At 43.3% G+C, this 19,950-nt stretch overlaps 1 protein-coding gene across 1 annotated transcript in view; it reads left to right on the forward strand.

The window, feature by feature from the left end:
• The first annotated feature begins 1,380 nt into the window (after positions 1–1,380).
• The window catches only part of plekho1b (pleckstrin homology domain containing, family O member 1b), a 32,948-nt gene continuing 14,378 nt past the window's right edge, over positions 1,381–19,950 (forward strand). Inside the window, exons 1-2 of the mRNA XM_035426594.1 lie at positions 1,381–1,849; positions 2,589–2,735. Coding sequence (XP_035282485.1) covers positions 1,823–1,849; positions 2,589–2,735 — 174 coding nt within the window. The 5' untranslated portion in view covers positions 1,381–1,822. The remainder of the gene's footprint in view (positions 1,850–2,588; positions 2,736–19,950) is intronic.

Here is a 19,950-nt window from a genome sequence, read left to right on the forward strand (position 1 = left end):
GGGTATGTGTGTGTGTGTGTGTGTGTGTATGCAGACAAAGCTTGGCTCCAGAGCCCACCGCTCTGGCTACTGCCAGCTCAATGCCCCCAAGACACCCAGACTGCCTCTCCCATTGATTCCCTATTAAACTCTGCAGGCCCCTCCCCCCCCCCCCCCCCCCCCCCCCCCATACCCAACCCCCTAATCCTCTTTAGCAACAACAATCACATTGGAGGAACAAAACAAGGAATATGTGTCTTTCCTTCCAAATGTTACCAAATCTGTTTTAAGTGCAACCCAGAGCTCAAGCGGCTTAGCATTATTTGATACTGCTTAATATGGCTATATTGAGAACTGTGGTTTGACATGAACAAGGGAAAGTGGAACTAAATAAGCGAAAAAGTACAGCTTTTAACTAAATGAAATTACAATGACAGCAGTTTGAAAAAAGTTAATTCTGTTTTACTTCAGCAAGGTAGATCTTTAAATTGTCTGTGTCATTTTAAATGTGGGTCACATTGAAGGGATAAGCTCCTCATCTAACAGTGAAAACAACAATTTGTTTATGTGTCTTTCAGCTAAAACCGGAAACTCAAAAAGCAGTCATAAAATGTAACAAGGGAACAAGGTTTTTTTACAACAAACCACCTGAAGCAAAATGGATAGGATGAAACTATTTCAGCAGGGTGAAATGGATACACAAATAAAAAAGCTAACAATATGGCGGTGCTATATTAAGAAATATGCAGAGTATAAACTAACGTATTATGCAAAGATCTGTCATAAATAGGTAACTGCTTCCAAGCGGAAGTGTGACAAGTCTCTAGTAAGCCCTCGACCTATTCTGGGAGATTTAAGAAGATAATCAAAGGTTAAGAACCGCAAGTGGTCGTGAAGGATGGTTATGTCACATTACTGACTCTCTGTGAATGGAAGGGGACGATGTGATGTGATGTGATGTGATGCGATGTAATGTAATGTAATGTAACGATGTAAATGGAGTGCCAACAGTAGCCTTGTGTTGGATGGATTTATGCGTTTCTCAGCCATGCATTTATCCAGGAGTGCCTTAACAGCTAAACGTATTAATTTTAGATTAAACCTTATCTCTCATCGTCTTTATACGAAGGCGTTTTTTTATTCAGACCAATCAAATATTATTAAATGGGTTCATTTCCAATAAAAGAAAACTTTCTATTTCAATACTTTTCAATGCTTTATAATACTAAGTGTGTTATTCGTTACACGTGTCAGGCATACTAATAGAATTATTTGCGTCACAACTTCCGACGTCTTCCATTCCTTTTTTCCAAATATCGTTTTCTAAAACGTAAGCCCACCTCGTGCGTTCACTTCTGCTTTTCACGGTGACATCACGAACCAGTGGCAGCTTGGCTATAGATGGAGCTGTCGAGTGCTTATTGCGGGAGTACCCCGGCAGCAAGTCCCTTATTACAACACAGCCCCCTGCTTAGGGAGGGGGAGCCGCCGAGTAGATTGCCGATGACACAGTCTCATCCGTGAAACTAGAGACTACCAATTCAGCTCCGCATACTGACCCTACGAGCCAACGAGAGAGCAAATCCATTGGGCGACATCTACAGCTAAAGCAGCAGGAGAAAAGAGACTGGAAGAAACGGGGGTAGTTCAACGCAGGGAAGCGGCCGAGAGAGGGAAACGCACAGTACTGTAGCTACAGTTTTCTTTCCCCAGTGAGAACCATTCAGTCTCCTGAATTAACCTCGTATCCATTCAAAAACAGAATTTTAGCAAGTATAAAACATCCAGACGGCAAAACTGGGTAAACTCTGGGAAAGCAATCGACAACCTTGATACCTTCACAATGAAGAAAAACAATTCGGCCAAACGGGTGAGCTGTTTATAACGTTGCATGTGTTCAAATAGCTTTGGGTTCACAAAAAATATGCTCTTTCTTCCTTTGAGGATGTTACCAGCTGACAAAAAAACCCATGGAATACGCATCAGATAGCGATTTTAACTGCGTTAAACAATGTGTTTCTTGCCTTTCTACTTGATATGCAATTTTTGTTGCATGGTGTGTGTGTATCCAAATGCTGACGAATTTGTCACCGGAGATCAGGCTGGACATGTAGACTTGCAATTATCGTGGTCGCCCTGCAGTATATTAGTGCTCTAGTAGCCTACTGTTATTGTACAATGATTCTATGCAGATGGATACAAGTATGTGTGCTTATTGTTATTTAATTGTATGGAATTCATGATGTGCTGTCTGTAATATGGCATATACCGGTGCGCTTGTGGGTGGATCTATGATTTAAATATTCTTTGCACTTTTAGCCCAGAATTTAAATTTAAGGGTAATAACGTGAATTATATATTGTCCAGAGATTGTGTATAATGGTAATACGTCGCGAGGAAAATAAAATACGGTCCGCGCGAGGAATGTGACAGCATCTACATGACAAAAGAAATGACTGGGGCTCAGTAGCCTTTGCAAAAGTCGCTCCTTTTCCAGTCCGTGCGGTCTCTTTTGAATCTAAATGAGGGTCTACGGTTATTTTATGTTCACGACGCTTGTCAGTATGTAATATGCGTGGCTCATATTTCTTCTCCGAACATTCATTCAGGGCCCACAGGATGCCAACCAACCTTCGTCTCAGCCGGACAAAATCGGGTGGATTCGCAAGTTTTGTGGCAAAGGGATTTTCAGGGAAATCTGGAAAAACCGTTTCGTGGTGCTCAGAGGGGACCAGCTCTACATCTCAGAGAAAGAGGTAAGATTTATTTATTCTACATGGCGGCAGTGAACATTTTTTTAAAGCGTTTTTTTAAAAAAATGAAGCATTATGTAACTGTAATGTCCAAATTGTGAGAGAATTAAAACAATAATTATTTTCAAGTAATTAACATTTTGACTGATTAGTAACATTATTCTCTGTTATCCTGCGGTGCTTTGAACTTTCCACGGGGCAAAGCAGCAAGCAGGCAGACTTACTGTTCTTGTTAATGGTCTTGTAATTATACTGTAATAAAGAAGGCGACTGTTGACAGTATCTTATTATTATTAGTATAATATTAGTAATAATATTAATATTAGTATAATAGTATAATATTACCAAACATGACGACTGTTTACAAATGAAAGACCTCTCTCCGTTTTGACCATAAGTTTATTTCTTATGCAGTGAAAAGCCACCCCCCCAACACATAAGCATAATTTTGAAGCTGCATTTTCTTTGTAGACTAAGAATCAACACTGTAATCAATGTAGTGATTGAAGTGTACAATAATAAAGACCTGTTTGCTTTATTTATTGATTGATTTGTTGATTAATCAATTAATTGATTGAGCTGCATTCCTCATGAAAGGAGAAATTCGCCCATTTGATATCCTTTTTAAGATTCACGAAAGACCTTATTTGTTTTGACACATGAAATTGATCAATACTTCCATCAGAGCCCCATGCAGAGAGACTTAGTCAGACCTATAAATTGAAACTACAGCTGGTGTAGAACACTGTGATAACGAGGGAAGAAACCACCTCCACAGTGTCAGTGATGTTCCTCGGTTCTGTTCCATATGAGCTAATGACTGCTGGAGCAAATTATTTTTGTAATTGGAGAAAATGCTCAGGAAAATGCAGAGTTTTTTTCTCTGCTTATCCATGATTTCTATATTTTTAAAAAAATAGAACCTTGGAGCAGGATGTGACCTGGAAGTGTTCTATGTTGACCCCACCTTTACTCAGTGACAGCCAGCGCTTTTGATTGACATCGACAGAAAGGAGAGATGCAATCTGTGTGACAGGCAGGCCCTTTGGGGAAGTGGACAAAGAATAATGTTAACACGTTACAGCCAGCCACACAGTTATTATCAAAGAACATTGGGCTTGCTTGTTTGTAAAAGGCTGGTAGTGTGCTGAAAATGTTTGTGGTCTGCCTTATGGGCATCTCTTGGATCTGTAGAGAGAAATCACTTGGGTCCGTAGATCATCTCAGTGTCTAATTTTATGAGCATTCTGCGCTAATTTTTTATTAATTTTTTTGCTAATGAACCTACTGCATGTCGATCCGTGGGTGTATGCTTTGTAAGAGCAGTGTTGACTAAGGTGAAATTGTGATGCTTGGATTCAGATCCAGAGCTAAGCTAATGGCATCGGCTCATATTTGAGGAGCTATAAGCATCATTGCTTTAAGCCTGGAGAGCAGCTTAACGCTTGACCCAAGCTGCGAGACTGTTTGCCTGTTTCAACCGCTTCTTGTCCTTCCTGAGGTTTCAGAGGTCTGAGACACAGTTTACTGGGCCCAGGGACCAGTGTGTGGTGCAGGGGCAGCAGGGTGGAGGGACCCTCAGCACATGTCGGTGGTCTGTGCCTCGGGGAGAATGCAGTGAGCAGGAGCGCTACCGCTCGCCCTGAAAAAAGGTTCACGTGAGGACTCGCGCAAAGAGCCGGGCCTCTCTCCTGCCTCATCTGTCAACCCCTGAGGCCCTCCTCGGCAACCAACCATCAGCTACTTTGTCAGCAGACGGCAACGCCACAGTTAGTCTCCTGCATTGGGTTTGTGGGAATTTTAAAGAGGTTTAGACTACCTGCTGCCTTCCTTCTAGCAGGAAAACGTGACTCAGCCTTAAGGATAAAATGACTGATCTATTCCCTCTTGCTGTGAAAGATCAGTTGTTTTATAATTGCTCAGTTTTTCACTTGGACAACTGGAAGTTTTGACTGTTGACACTATTTTCATTGTTTTGGTTTGCTGTTATCGTTATTTATTTGGTGGCTGCTCTTACAGTGACTTACAGGAATATGTGGCAATGGTGTTGGTGCAATATCACCTTCTCAACTGAGAAAGAATGCAGTATGTTTGATACAACAAGTGGTCAGAAGGGAGCAGTTCCAGAAACCACACTCCAGGCAGAAGCCATCTGTACAATTCAAAGTTTTGGTTTGAAAAAATCTGTCTGAATCTAAAATGCAGATTGCTCTCTGGCCAAACGTTTCATCAGTGTTTAAGGACAACAGTGTAGCGTAACAGTGAGAGGACTGGGTTTTGTAACTTTTGTAAAGGTTGTGGGTTCAGTTCTCAGCTGGGAAGCTGCAATTGTACCCTTGTGGACAGTACTTAACCTGTATTGCTTCAGTAAATATCCTGCTGTGTGAATGGGTTGTATTTGAATGTAATATTGTGCAGATTGCTCTGGAAAATAAATCATTCCTAAATACTTTGCAGTAAAGTTTGTGGGGGAAGTTCAGAAGTCATTTAATGCCTGCACTTTCTTCTGATTTGTACAATGAAATGGAAGCCTATTGGACAAAACTAGGTCCTAAACCAAATGTAACACAATGCATTTAAGCATTTCAGTATAAATATGATGCTAGACACTAGAGTCCTCTATGATAATAGAATCATTTTTCTCATTTCCTTAAATGTTTTTCAATAACCTCATCATTGTTTTAATGAAGCTCATATGCATGAAATACCCTCTGCGAGTGTAGATTGTCATTTCTGGAGTGTGTGCTGAGAAGCAGATGTCCCCCCTCATGTTCTCATGGTTTGGTTCTGTGTGTGTGTGTGTGTGTGTGTGTGTGTGTGTGTTTTAAATCACTCTGCCAGAGTCTCTGCGCTGGCACCCACATCTGAGTCAGACCCTATCACGATCTGACAGAGCACACCCGAGAACTGAATGCTGATACAGTCTGAACAGTTCCGCCTGAGACATCTTACCATTTATTTGGCTGGTAGCCTTACCCAGTGTGACTTACAAAGCCATCATGGCTCATAGGAGCAGTGGAAGCAGAAAGAACAGCAGTAAAGAATGGCTTCAGTGAAATCAGTGATTCAGCTTTGGACTAAAAAACAATAATCTCTGTAACTGTTTAGGTGGTAAGCAGTCTTATCAAGATTGCGTTAGAAGTCCATCGTGGCACATTAAAAGAACACTAATGTACAGTAAGAACAATCCTACCAAAACAGCCAGTAAGACAGTGAATGCACAACAAGCTGAGAAGCAGTGTTACAGTATACAGCAGTTACCATTTTCTCATAAGTATAATGCCTAACTGGGCTCTAAGTACAACTCATGACTTGTGCCCAATAATGGACTGTACGCTCCACCATTGTTGGGCACCAGTGAGCTGCAAGAGTGTTTCGGTGTTATAGTATTAAACACCCAGGTTTTTGGTGAAGAGGTAGGTTTTCAATCAGTGCTACAAAATGAGTATCCATTTATAAAGTTCTGAAAGCTAAGGTGCCTCATCCTTACTGACCACTGTGTGATCAGTACGACATTAAAAAGGAGGGGATTAGGGTGTGTGGCTGTTTAGGAGCCAAATGACTGCAGGCTGATGAGTGAAGAATGTGTGTATGGTCATGCTCTGAGGATTGATAAAAGAAATGGTGTCTTTGAGGTACAGCTAATGTATCTTGGGAACATTGAACTGTGCAAGGTAATTTTCTCCACTTTTTAATTTGCTCCTTTCCTTGTGTGAGAGCTAACATTTGGATGTGCTAATTCCTTGCTGTGGTGTGCGTTTAATGGAAGGTAGCCTGGTCCGGTTGACCAGAATGGTTTTGCATTTGATGTACTGTAGACAGGAAGAATGATGATCTGAGCATGAATGGGGAGGTTAGAAGAGCAGGAAGGAGCAGCTGCATTGTGAATGAGTAGAAACAGTTGGTTGGTATTGGTGGAAAGGTAAGGTAATAGCAATAGCAGTAGTTCAGGCTAAATAGCACAATGTACTGGACCAGGAGCTAAGTGGAGTATCTGGTAAGAAGTGCCAGACTCTTCTTTCTTTAAGTTGGTTAGAGATTGTTATTGATCTGGGGGGGGGGGGGACATTATAGACATGCCGTATTGCATCTCCAGATTTGTTCTTGTAAATCTGAACATTGTATTAGCTCGCAGTTGTCTGCACAGATGCAAGATCTTTTATATGTCAAACACTGATGGGGAATTTCCCATCATAGCAGTGAAATCACTCCTTGTTCTCTACCGCACCTAAATTGGGGGGGGTGATTTATATAGCATGATAGCTGAAGTGCTTCACCCCGGAATTACTTATCAGCTATGTTCAAGATTAGCTTTCCTCCCTCTGTACAGTTCTTTTCAATAGAAACATTATACAAACAAACCATACATTTAGATCATCTTTTTGAGAGATGAGTTCATTCAGTATTCAGAAATCCTCTAATGAAGCAAAGTCAGCGCTAGCTGTACACGCTCTGTAACCACTACCTAAAATGTTTTTGTGGGGGATGGGTGCAGATGAGTATAAGAAGTCACTTGGTAGCAAGTAGCAGGTTTTTGCTGTCGCCAAAAACATTCTACTTTGCAGGATGTTACTCCTCCTGAATGTTGTGAAGATAGAGAGGTGTTTTAAAAAGGGCCAAAAACACTAATACTTTGGCAGATAGCTCAGTGACTGTACACCTGGTCTCTGTTGGCAACTCATCTGTCAATAAGAAGAAGAGCTGAGCCTGAGGTTTGTGTAGCACAGCTGAAGCTTGAAGTTTGTGTCAGTGTCCAATCGCAGAACCCTTGTTGTGTCACTTATCTTTCTGTGAGCGCAAAGCCCCAGTTCTCACAGGGAGGTGTGCTGGTGAATGAGTCATATTGGGCCTTTAGGGGCAGTGTGGCAGCACACAATGCTGGGGCACACAGCAGTGGCAGATGGGTCACATGGTGTGACCCGGGCTTAAGAGTTACCTGAGATTCTGCTCACGGAGAGTCCGCAGCCTGTTACAGGAAACACCCTCTGTGATGTACGCACTCATATTTGACATTAAAACAGGACTGTGGTTTTCACTTCTCGTCAACATTTTCTCTGTATAATCTCATACATGGTTTGTGTAATTTTGTGGTTTTGTCGCACGATTTTCATGGAAAACCAGAAGGGCAGAGCTAGGAATTTCTCCATCAAAATCCCCATGAACTAGTCTCCTGATAGCCAGCCGCGTGGGTAAACACAAAGATGATTTACGTCCTGGCAGCTGGGATCTTGCCAGTGAGGGGGATTGAGTGGGCTGGGTTTAGCTGTTTTACTGAACAGGAGAAAAACCAATTAAGTGAAAGGTGCTAAATTAGAAGTAGTGCTGTGCGTAGAACTAAATGGTGCTCTATGAATGGCTCTATGAAGTCAAGGGATGCGATTTAAATTATGACATCAGCCGGCCTGATAAGGGTCATATTTCATACCGAGTGACAAAAGCTCCCTTTGAGGTGGATACAGTAAGCCTACGAAAAGAAATGAAGCTGCCCATCTCTAGTGTTTTTTTGTTATTTGTGGTTTGCTGGGTCAGGATTTGTATTCAATCTGAGGCCTGTTTTCTGACTGCCTGGAGGGTTTTCTCAGACAGAGTAACGGAGAGTTTCCCTCGAAGCGGAACAGCTGTGGGTAAATGACGGTGGCCGTGTGGGCCAGCTCGGATTGCAGTGTGACGTGTTTTTGATGTCTGCGCTGTGGAGAGACAAGTGGAGGTTCAGTAAAATGGGCTGTCCATTGTGCTATCAGCGCTGACGGGCTAGCGCTCCCAAGCTGTCAAAGGTCATTTAATATTTGAGATGAGACCCCCGAGATATAATTAATTTACACTAATGGAGTCCAACAGTCATCATTGCAATCCGGTTATAATGGTTTTCCAAAACTGTTGTGGTCTCATTGTGGATTTTTTAATGTGAGTCATTTCTGATGCTTTCCCTAAAATAATTTTTTTTCAAATAACAGACATTTGGAGCCGACCAGTCTTAGCATCACACCAATTTTCCAGGTGCTGAATTGTCAAACCCTGATGTATCATGTCAGTGATACAAAAAAGATAATGTAGATTGCCCGACAGTGATTAAAAATATGAAATATTTGCGTAAAGAAAATAAACGGAATAATAACTGTTGCCAAACACGCAGAGGGTCAATTAAAAAGATATTTGTCTTAGTTCTGCTTTGTTTGCCTGGAGAGACTATTTGAAATTTTTGAAATTTCCTTTTTGTGACAGACTCATTTTTGACTTATTATTTTTAACATTAATAGAAAAGTGCCATCAATGGAGCTTTAGCAGTCGCTCAGGATGTATCACTGGTAATATATTAAATGTAGAAAGCATACAACTCTTTACAGGAGAGTGGCTCTTTGTTCTCTTTTCAGCAAAGCTAATTAATCTCTGTTTAGCCTGTTTTTGCTTTTCCAAAAAAACCCATTGCAAAGAGTCCCCCCACCCCTAGAGTGATACAGTGCCTTTAATAAATCGAATGCCAAGTGATGCTGTGACAAATGTCTTTCCAGACCAGTTTCAGATGCAAATAATAAAAGATTGTTGAATGGGAAGCTATTGACAACAGTTCTCAGCCGTTAACGTTGTGGTCACGACATCCTCTTCTCTAGAGACAAAGCTGGACGTTCAGTGAAACAGAACAAGACACTGGTGCCTTGTTTATGATTTGCAAGGAGAAGACAGGTGATTTTCAAAGAAAGGACAATTCTCTGTCTGTGTAGGCAAGGTGTGAAAAGATTTTTTTTGCAGCCCAGCTTCTGCTCAACTATAAGGCCATCAGCAGATGTAGACAGTTTTATTGTCACCTGCTTTACGATGTATCACCTGAAGTGGGACATTGCACAGCATGAGTGTGTAGTAGAGTTTGAAACACTGATGAGGCTCTCAGGTCCAGCGCTGCGATGTCAGCTGGATAAACTCCTCCCACAGCTTGTGACCATCTACCAGCACTCTTGCCAATGTGATTCACATTAGCTGGAAGACTAGCCATTGTTTCTCTCTCACTTGCTGGAAGAATGGAACTGTTGGAGCTGTAGTCTCTTTTTGCGGCCTTTGATCGCCCCCCCCCCCCATTTCCTTTGAAAGAGCCTAGTGAGGAACTGGGAGAGTGGGGGTCTGTCCTGTGCGGGAAGCAGTCCCTGGTCTCTCCCTGGCCTTGTTTCGGGGGGAAAGAGGGGAAGGCGGCCATTCTGATTCGGTTTGGGCCGAAGTCTTTGAAGTTGGGCGGCAGTGCCAGGGCATTGTGTCCACTCAGCCCACATGCCAGGCTGCAGCATGCTGAAGGGTACATCCTGGAAAGTGTGTCCCAGAGAGCGGGTCTTTTTTGTGTGCTGGCAAAGAGGCACACAAAGGATCAGTCAATGGCAGCCTTTCCCATGTTGGGGCGCACAAGGACCCCCTTGTGTTTGGAGAACAACAATCTTGAATCTTGTCCCCTGGGTCCTCATCTTTCTCTGTCTCTCTAGTTCTCTCCCTCTCTTTCTCTCTCTCTCACTCTCTCACTCCCTCTCTCCCATGCCAAAACACTTGAAGCCCAGTGGTACAGGAGTAATTAAGTCTCGATGATTGTTTAATCCCAGAGCCCCCCTGCTTTCTTTTCATTTGGAGCCGCAATTCTGTGCCAGTGCAGAGCTTGCTGGCAAGCAGAAAGGTGTAGGAGTGTCAGGGTGTTGGGTGGGAAAGGAGGGGAGGGTGGGTGGGATGGTTGCCATGACAGCGCATAAGTAGGCCTTGAAAGCTGGGCATAGGGCTTTAAGTATGCCTCCCGACTGGCAGCCTGCAGTGGTATAAGTTGGTGGGTTGTGACTCTAGGTGTGCCTGGGTGAAACTATGACCAATTCAGATTATTTTCGATACAGACTGGGCTTTCTGTTTGGTAATGGGGTAAATGGGGTTCGTCTGTAGTGCTGTGCAATGTACGAGCTGAGAGATGGTCAGTTTGGATGCTGCAGGGCAGCTGGGTGACTCACTTTCTTGTTGCCGATTGTGATTTGGCACCCAGACTGTGCCAGTACTAACTGTGGCTGACTGCCCCACATGGCAGGATGCAGTAATGGACCATAGCAATTCCCAGGGAGGGTGGGGTTCATTCGGAGGGTAGGCTGTGTCTCATCGTGCACCACGTGATCACTATTGGTTCTGTGCGCTCCTCAGACGAACCTGGTGGATCGTGAAAGCAAGAGAAAGGAACCACAGGACAACAACATCATGTGTTTCAGAAGAGAGCATGTACCTGCACTCTCCCAAATGAACAGAGGAGGTTGCAGGGGAGCGGTCCACATATGAATGAGAGCAAGTAGAGATCAGCAGTCAGGCACTTTTGAGTGGTGATGAAGATTGGAGGCTGCTTCTGGCTCTCTTTGGGTTAATGGAAGTATAGAGTAGCTCAGAGGAAGAGAAGAAGGAATGAAGGAATTCAGCAGTGTCAACAATTGTGAAGGCGGGTGAGGCAAAATAGCTGACGGTGAGAGGGAGTGAATCGAGCAGAGGACAGAGGAGGAATAGGGTGAAGAAAGTAGAAAACAATGCTCAGGGGAGTCATTGGCAGAATTGTTGAGACAAGAAAGAATCTTAGACATGGGCTAAAACAAAAACCTGAACCAACACCAGGCCTTTTTCCAATAAGTCTAGACACCCTTGAGCTAGAGCATGAATCTGCAGGTCATGGTGCAAGGCTGTAGACATATTATCTTGGGAGATTGGTGAGTGTGTGAGAAATCCAGTGAGGTGGATGTCAAAAGAAATGTACTGTGGAGTGAGACTGTGTTTCTGAAACCCCGGGACATTTGCCCATTAGTGTGGAAGGCGTGTGAGAGAGAGCCATGGGAGTGATGGGAGAAACGGTCATAGCAGGAAGAGGTCCTGACATCTGACTGAGCTGAGAAACAGAGGGAAGGGGTGCTAAACAAAGTACTTTCTCACTGTCTTTACTCAATGGAGCGAACAGCTCCATGCACTTACATCTCGCTAAAGTGTTATATGGCCAGCTATGCCAAAATACGCTTTATTGCACGCTACATGACATCTATGCACAGTAAAATAAACAAAAATTTGAGTTCATTTAAACTTCTAATAGTGTAAACAGGCATTTAAAAATAAAGAGCTAGTAGACATAATGTGAGCAATGCTGCACAGATGAAGTGCTGGTGAGGCTTTAAAGAATCATTATTGATTCATTAAATATTAATACACACAGATGCACAGGCAGCTGTGCATGCACATACGCACACAGACACACACACACACAGAGGCAAACATGCAACTGCCCCATATTCATACACCACACACTGCTGTGGAAATACACTGTCTACCCACTTCCACCTACCCACAAGTAGACTTCCTATTTTGAACCTGCTTTGCAGGGCTGACACCACATGCAGATCACGACAAGCACATCCTCTGTTGGCTGCTGAAGTTTGCCAGAGAGTGGTAGATTAGAGAATGCACTGTTAGTTCAGTGATTGCACTAGCCCAGGGAATGCTGCGTCTTTGGCACACAGGACATTTAAAAATCTGCGTTTTACACTAATTCACTTGCATTCAGATAGAAATAGTTTTTTCCTATAATATGTCAATTCACAATAATAGAACACTAAATGTTTGTCTTTCATTATTTTTTATGACACTTGTAACAGAAGCGGGATAAAATAAGCTACAAATAATGTTTTGCAGTTATGATCAAAAAGACATTTTGCCACACAAGCTAATCATAGGAAACCCTAGGAGCAATTTTTGCTTTATTTACTCATGTTCTGCCAGCTACAGTGGCATAGTCAGAAAAAATGTTGGCCTGTGAATAATTGGGTTGGCTGACTAGGTAGGTTTTTTCGGTATAATAAAAAATGCAGAATCCAGCGTTAACGCGACCTCTGTAGATGCTAATCGGTCACTGGAAAGGGGTATTGATTTGTTGCCTATCTGCTGGTGGGGGTGAGAATTCTCAGTCAACAGTACCAATCAGCAGCAGACTTTACCACCACTCCAAACTCCAGCTGAATGGGAGGGTAATTTCTGCTGGCTAGCCTCTGCATAAACTGACATTCGGTGTTTGTTTCTGCACGACTCAGAATACATGAATGGCTGGCGAATCTCTGCATGTACAGATTAAATTTTATCTCACGTCCTCTGAGAGGTTGTCCTTAGGCCCTTCATTATATGGCAGTCGACAACCTCTCTTGAAGCTATTTCAATTTTTATCACATGTAAATTGTTTTCATTTTCATGGTACCTCATGGAGAACCTTGTTAAAGCTTAAGGGTTTATTTACAATTGATTGCTCAGAAACACTGCAGATTTTCTTGAATAATTAGGTCATTAATGAATCATGCTGTTTAGTACCCAGATATTCTTTTCGTGACTAAGAAATCATCATCATTTAGCTGCTAGCAGAAACAACGATGAAGAGCCTGTTTTGAGCAGGACAATATTTTCTGGTTTGGCTCTGTGCCCTTTCTAACTCACCCCTCAGTGGGTGAAGTATAAAATCCCTGAATAGTGTAATCACTGGCTTATTTTGTCTGACACTGAATCATCCTCATTAAAATGCCTTGTGGTTGCCACCTGTGCTATAGCAGACTGAGAGTGAAAGGTTTGTAATGATCGTCAAGGAAAGTCCAATATGAAACCTAACAGGGAACTATCTCAAGAAACTAAAGAATGAATGCATCCACACAATGGTTTGAGTGTTCCTAAATGTGTAGACAAGTCTGTAAATTGGGTGGATATGGCAAGGGAGGACACTGAAGATACAGGTTTTTTTCATGATGCCATTGGAATGTCCAAAGAAACTATGAAAATGTCGACCCCAAACCACAGCCTTTTTTCACTTTACACTAATAAATGAATGGATACATGATTAAACATTGACAATTTATCATTCAAATTACTTGGCGTACGTGACATACATTTTATGGTGGATAGCTGTATGGTTGGAGATCATATTACTGCCAAATCGTCAGCTCTGTCTGACTCATGCTTCTATCAACCGAACATGATGTGACTTGGTTATGACTTGTGATCTCTGATTCGCCTTACTAGTTATTCATGGAATAGGGCTCTTTACAGCTCTCAACAGTAAAAAAAAAAACTGCAGAGACACCACCATCCCACCACTGCCTGCATTTATAATGAATGACTGACTTTTGAAGTATGTAATGTAAAATATGCCATTTTCATCCATGTACTTCACATGTGAATTAACTATACTTAATGTTATATTTAAAAATCAATTCAATATTCTGTTCACTCCACTAAATCTCACTTTCATAAAATGTATGTCACGTATGTCAAGTACATCCAAGTCTATTGAACTGTAGGTCCATTCAGGCCATTTTCATTACGTCACAGTGTAGGTGGCCAGCAGAGTGAGTGTGTCACTGCAGTGACTGACAGGGAATACCTTGGATTTATAAAACTAATTAACGAGGCCATGACTGCAATGGGCTCGTAATTGGGAAAGGCTTCTGGGAGTATTTCTGACTGTCTGCTACCCTGGCAACTCTTGTCAGGATGGCTGTGCTTGTCTCAGAGAGCACCAGCCACGGATTCCCAGCACTTCAGTTAGCTGATATTTTTTTGCCATTTGGTCTGTGTATTTTTCGTGAACTTTGGTGAGACTAATAATATGTGTTTAGTCTAGCAGAGTGTTCAGACCAGGCATGAATGCAGAACGATTGTGAAACAACGTACGTGCATTAACATTAACATAGAGCTCTGAGCATTGTGTGGGCTGCGTAAGTACCCTGCCTAAAACTGTGTAATTAACAATGTTTTAACCTGGAGTAGCTCATGGGCGCAGAGCTTATCCATAGTCTTAGAGTGTGAAGTTGCTTTCTGTAGAAGACCAACAGCCCAGCAGATTACTAATCCAGTGCTGAGTAGTAGGCAAAGAGCCTTTTTTGGTCTTTGGTGGACTCTGCAGTGCAAGGAACCTAAGGAACGCTACCCACAAGGTCACTGATCCACACTGGAAGAATTTTACACTTGCTGATGGCTTGTCTTTTTTTCAGTATTGATGGTTTATTACAAACCGCAACTGAAATGTACGCTCAAATTGAATCAAGGCCATAGCCTCAATATACTATTGTTAACACGGTAGTGGTTATGTGAAAAACAGCCTACACTTACTGACGAAGTTCCTGGAATTACAAGCTCCTTTCAGGCACCTCAACAGTTAGCTGGCGACAGATTTAAGTAGAAGAAAAAAGCTTTTGCCTAATTAAGGGCCAAATGAAGCTCTATGCTTTTAGAGAGCCACCACACACCTTCATAAAGCAGTAATGAGGTACTGACCCTATTAACTGCTATGGGCAGTGGGACTGTATGGCTTAAAAAACTCAAAAATTGCTTGATAATGGAGAAGTTGATTATGATAAAGTGATTTTATTAGGTGCATTTAGTTATATCTTGTAAACTCTCCCTTCGTTCAATGGCAGCTGTGCTACTCTCTGGCATGCTGTTAAATAGGGTTAGGGGCCAGTCCTCCGATAGAGTGTCCCATGCAGTATTTACACAACTCTTTTGGTTCTCAGGGTTCTCTCCATGTAATTTGGTTGTAATTTGGCCCCAAAGGTCCGTAGTGGGATTTAGATCAGGTGACTGTGACTCCTGAGAATTGCCTCTTCTTCAAACGACGCTACACTCGGCTAGCGCAGTAGCTAATGGCGTTCTCCTGTTATACAGTTGACACATACTTCAAAAAATGTTCTTTTTGACTGCCACTGTAAAACAAAAAAAAAGAAGAATAAATTAAAAGCTTGTGTTCTGCATTGCATTCGGAGCCTCTTCCTCTCCTGCATCATGCGTAGGCATCTGCTTACAGTGCAGGTCCAAACGTGCACCCTTCAGTTGGAAGGCAGTGTATAAAGGCTTATTTTTATACTGCTGGACGCATGCTGTCAGCGTGCCCGTAACCTCAGAAATTCATATCTGAGCTATCGCTTCACGACTTCATTGCACGTGAAACTGAAACCTAATATTTTCAGTCCCCAGCCACCATTAACTGTCTATGTGTCAGAACGGTTGCTTTGAATACACAAATTAAATATGAACAAAATACTGCAATTGAAATATCAAATTTTAGTAACTGTTGGTAATCATGAATATTCCTTTTAGCTCCTGTATATTACAATGTTTATTTGATTTAAAGATAAACCACGCCTTTAAAAGAGGGTTTTATATTTCTTGCCAAGTAAACATAAGTTTACTACTATATCCCAAGCACCAATCCAAAAAATGCATTCTTTTTGACATCACGCCACCTTTGTGAAGCTTTATCATTTTTTGACCGTTCTTCCTTCCAGTTGAAATTTACTACTGTTAGCCACTGGCAGCTTGTTCAGTGTTGAGGGCCACAGAAAAATCCCAGTGGAAGTGATTCATGCATTTGACCTGTGGATGAGAAGGCTCCGTTCAAGAGAGCGGGTGCCAAAACGCTCTCTTCTCCATCACGCTGTCCATGACAATTAGCGTCAGGGGACTCATCCTGCTGCACTCTGACACTTCACTCTGTGATCACGGACGCGGTGTGAAAGGATGTGAATGAGAGAAGAGCTGGCCGCATCGTCATCGCGTTCAGAAGCTTCATTGGTCGGGCAACGTTCACATGCTGCATGGCTGTGGCACGGGTCAATGATAAAGATTTTCATCCAGGAAATTCTCGTTTCTGTGTTCAGAACACCGCTTTGCATGCTGCTGTTGAGTGATTGTGAGTGTGCTTTCTCATTTAGTTTGTTCGCTTTGGTCCAAATCAGTTGGAGTTTTTACTTTGTTGCATTTGTTCAGTGGGTTTGATTAGGTTCCCCATTGCCTAACTTCAAGCAAACTGCAATTTGTAAACAAAAGCCGTGCTGTCAAGCAGGTTGTTCATTGATTGGACAGAAATTTGGCGGGGTAGACTCACGACAAAAGAGCAATTTCTGGTTCTGATCCAGCGCCAGTCGCGCAGTGCCGATTAGGCCTATGTGTCGCGCTGTATAATTCTGAGAGCTCTTTGCTCAGAGTGTGGTCTGTGTGTTCATGCGAGTGATGGTACAGGCCTGTGGGTTACAGCCTCTGGTGCTGTCTGTGCTCGTGAGACTGAACTTCGCCTAAACAGGAAGGACATATATATGGTACAGATCAGATGGGAGGCATTGTGGGCATATGGTATACAAGGGGCTTACTTCTGAACAGAACGAGCAAGATCTTTGTCAGCAGGGGTCACGGGTTTGAGCTCTGATGGACTGTTTAAAGCGTGAGCCAAATTAGGAACCGGGTACAGAGGAATCTTGGGAGGCTAGAAGAGAGAAACGGAGGGAAACACAGGAGGGGCTCTTTTGAAATTCTGCTTTTCATCTTGAAACGCTAAAGAAGCAAACCTTCTGCTGCTGCTTTCTCTTGTTCCGCATGCTCCCTCGCTCAGCCAGTGCATTGAGGGAATTTCTGCATATTTGATCTTTTCCAGCACATCCCAGCATTTTGCTAAACACACACAGCGGCGGCAGTTGGCTCTGCCCGCCTTCCACCTGCCCCCACCTGTTCCTCCAGCCTCCATCACTAAGACAACATGTGCCAGAGAGCAGGGGGCGGAGGGTGTCGGTTATGGAGCTATTTTTGCTGCTGTGATATCACCGTGCCTATCACTTTGCACACAACGCTCGCTCTCTCCCACAGATCAGCTCAGAGAAATGTGCAGCATGAAACATTAATAAGAAGGTCTACCACACTCTCTCACCCCCTTACAATTTGATTTTGTGTGTGTTGTGTGTTTGTGTGTGTGGTGTGTGTGTGTTTGTATTCCTATGTACTGCAGTATAATGGGGTTACGGAACTGTGCAGTAGGGCTTTTCTGTTGAGCAAAGTAACCTGAGATTCTTAATCTGAATTGCTGTTCAGCTGTACAAGTGTACACTCTGGATAGGAGCATCTGCTTAAAGCGTAAATACAAATGTACATGCATACAGGAAGATACTTCAAATTTTAAAGTCAGCCTTTCTTCCCTGTATTTTAGGAAAGCTCTATGTAGTGTGATCATAAGTACTGTTTTCCGTTGCTTAAATGTAGAGGTTTATGTTATACTGAATGTGAACATGGTGTTTACATTTGCATTAACATCAACTGCATGAAGACAGCCTTAATTTCAGCATGTGATATTTATTCATAGAGGCAGGCGACTGTAAGTACTGGCTGTTAAAGAAAAATTGAAAGTTTTGTGAATAAGCTGTCATGTTTGGCAGCTGTACCAATGTGTGGCATTGCTGTTATATAGCTCCTTGCAAATGGCTGTATCAGCCCTGCCCTCATATTCTGAAGTGCTCTTCTGCAACTCCCTTTCACTATTCAGAATAGAAGTGAGTGGGCTGGAAGGAATATAGTTGACTGTAATCTAATGAGTGCATTTAATGAATTCAATATCCACCTAAGTCCGTTTGTGTGGACAGCACTGAAAAGTTCAGTGAAATGGTGCCTAGTCTGTTTGTTGAACCTAGGACATCTGAGGATTATAATGCGTGCTTATGTGCAGTTTATGTGTTAACATAATGCATGTATATGTAGTTTAATGGGACCATGTGATATGTATATTGTATTCTGCTATGATCATTAATTGTATAAGTTTTGAGAATATATTTTCAAAGTACACCTGAAAAAATAATATTTCTGTCTGCTGTAGACAGATTCTATAAATCCAGTTTTCCAAGATTCCACGTTTAGCCCTGGTTTCTAAAAGAAGAAACCTTCAGTTGCTTGATTATAGGGTACTTAATGCATGCTGGCTAGACTTTGGATGGATGTGGAACCGGAATTATTCTAACGTGCCTCGATTAAATAACTTCAGGACTTTCCTGGACATTGTCGCAACATAAACGTATCTTTAGATCTTCATTTATAACCCTTCTGACTTCTTTCACTGCTCTTATTTTGTTACTGCTACTCCCTGTAGTTCATTGATTGGAGGCCAATCCTGCTGATAAGTGTTGCCTTGAAAAGGGATGCCCCTGCTTAAAACTTAATGCACAACAGCAAGGAGATGCAATATTGATGCACGGTTAGCGTGCAATGGAAAAGGTCCCCATGAGTTTCTCCGCACGCGTCTCCTGCTGGAAATAGCAGCGGGCGTCTTTTGTGGACCGGGCACTCGGGTTTCTCCAGCCAGCGAGGTGTGGTGGAGAACTGCGTGTCAGACCGCACTGTGAATAGAACCCTTTACAAAAGAACCCAAAGCGCCGGAACAGATGGTGTTAGCGATGTCCCCTTATCGCAAGGAGCAGAGAAAGAGATGTGGCTATAGCACGCTGCTCGTGGTTAGACTGCGCCGGCCTCGCGGTGGGGTGGGCAGAGGAGTGGGGGGAGGGGAGGCGGTTCTGGGGCGCACTGCGAGGCGTCAGTTTAAGTCGCTCTAGCCTACAAACACAGCATATCACCTGACATGAACAAGAGTGTTCGTGTGTACCGTCCTGCCACTGGTTTGCAATAGATGTTGCCCCAACTGTTTGTCTATAAGGCCACTGCTTTTAAGTCTTGCTCAAAATGTAGTTCAAGCATGCACTTATGTCTTTTAACAAGGCTCACTGCAACCTTTGGATAGGTTTGCTACAAAGCAGCCTTCAGCCGTCCTGCACCCCTTAATGTAGCATTTGCTCAGATTGGGGCCCTTCTGACCCTCATAGTCACCGCAGCGAGTTTCATTTCCCCGGCTGACGTCAGCAGAGGCCTTCAGCGCGGTGTCCCGTTGCCGTAGCGAGCGTACAGAGCCGTGGCGGCGCTAGCGAGTCCTCGCCGCTCTCTTTGTGCCGCCGGGCTGGGCCTCATTGTTGTGCCGAACCCGCGCGGTGACCCCGCTGTCCCCATTGGCTGCTCGCCCGCAGTCAGTTCCCATGCTGGGCGGCCTGTAGACCCCCCGCGGGCCGTTTGTGAGGGCAGCCACGCGGCGCGGCGCGGCGCGCTAAGGGCCGCAGGGTTTGATTTCTCCGCCACCGTTCAATTAATTAAAATTGATTGCTGTTTAACGAGGCTGTTTCGTCGGGGCCGCCTGGCGCAAACGGAGGCCACGGCGTGTAATCGGGGTTCAGCCGCAGCTGGGCGCTGGACGTGTAGAGAGGGTCACCGTGCATTTCAGTGCCCCCGCTGCACTAAAACCCTTTATGCGTTTGTGGTCTCTTTTACTGGATGCAGTTCTGTGAAACAATAGGAGCAACGCTGGGCCCGGCACTTTAACTCTCATGAGGTCAGCGTAGTCGCTGAA

The sequence above is a fragment of the Anguilla anguilla genome, chromosome 1, assembly GCF_013347855.1.
Source record: "Anguilla anguilla isolate fAngAng1 chromosome 1, fAngAng1.pri, whole genome shotgun sequence".
Classification (NCBI taxonomy): Eukaryota; Metazoa; Chordata; class Actinopteri; order Anguilliformes; family Anguillidae; genus Anguilla; species Anguilla anguilla.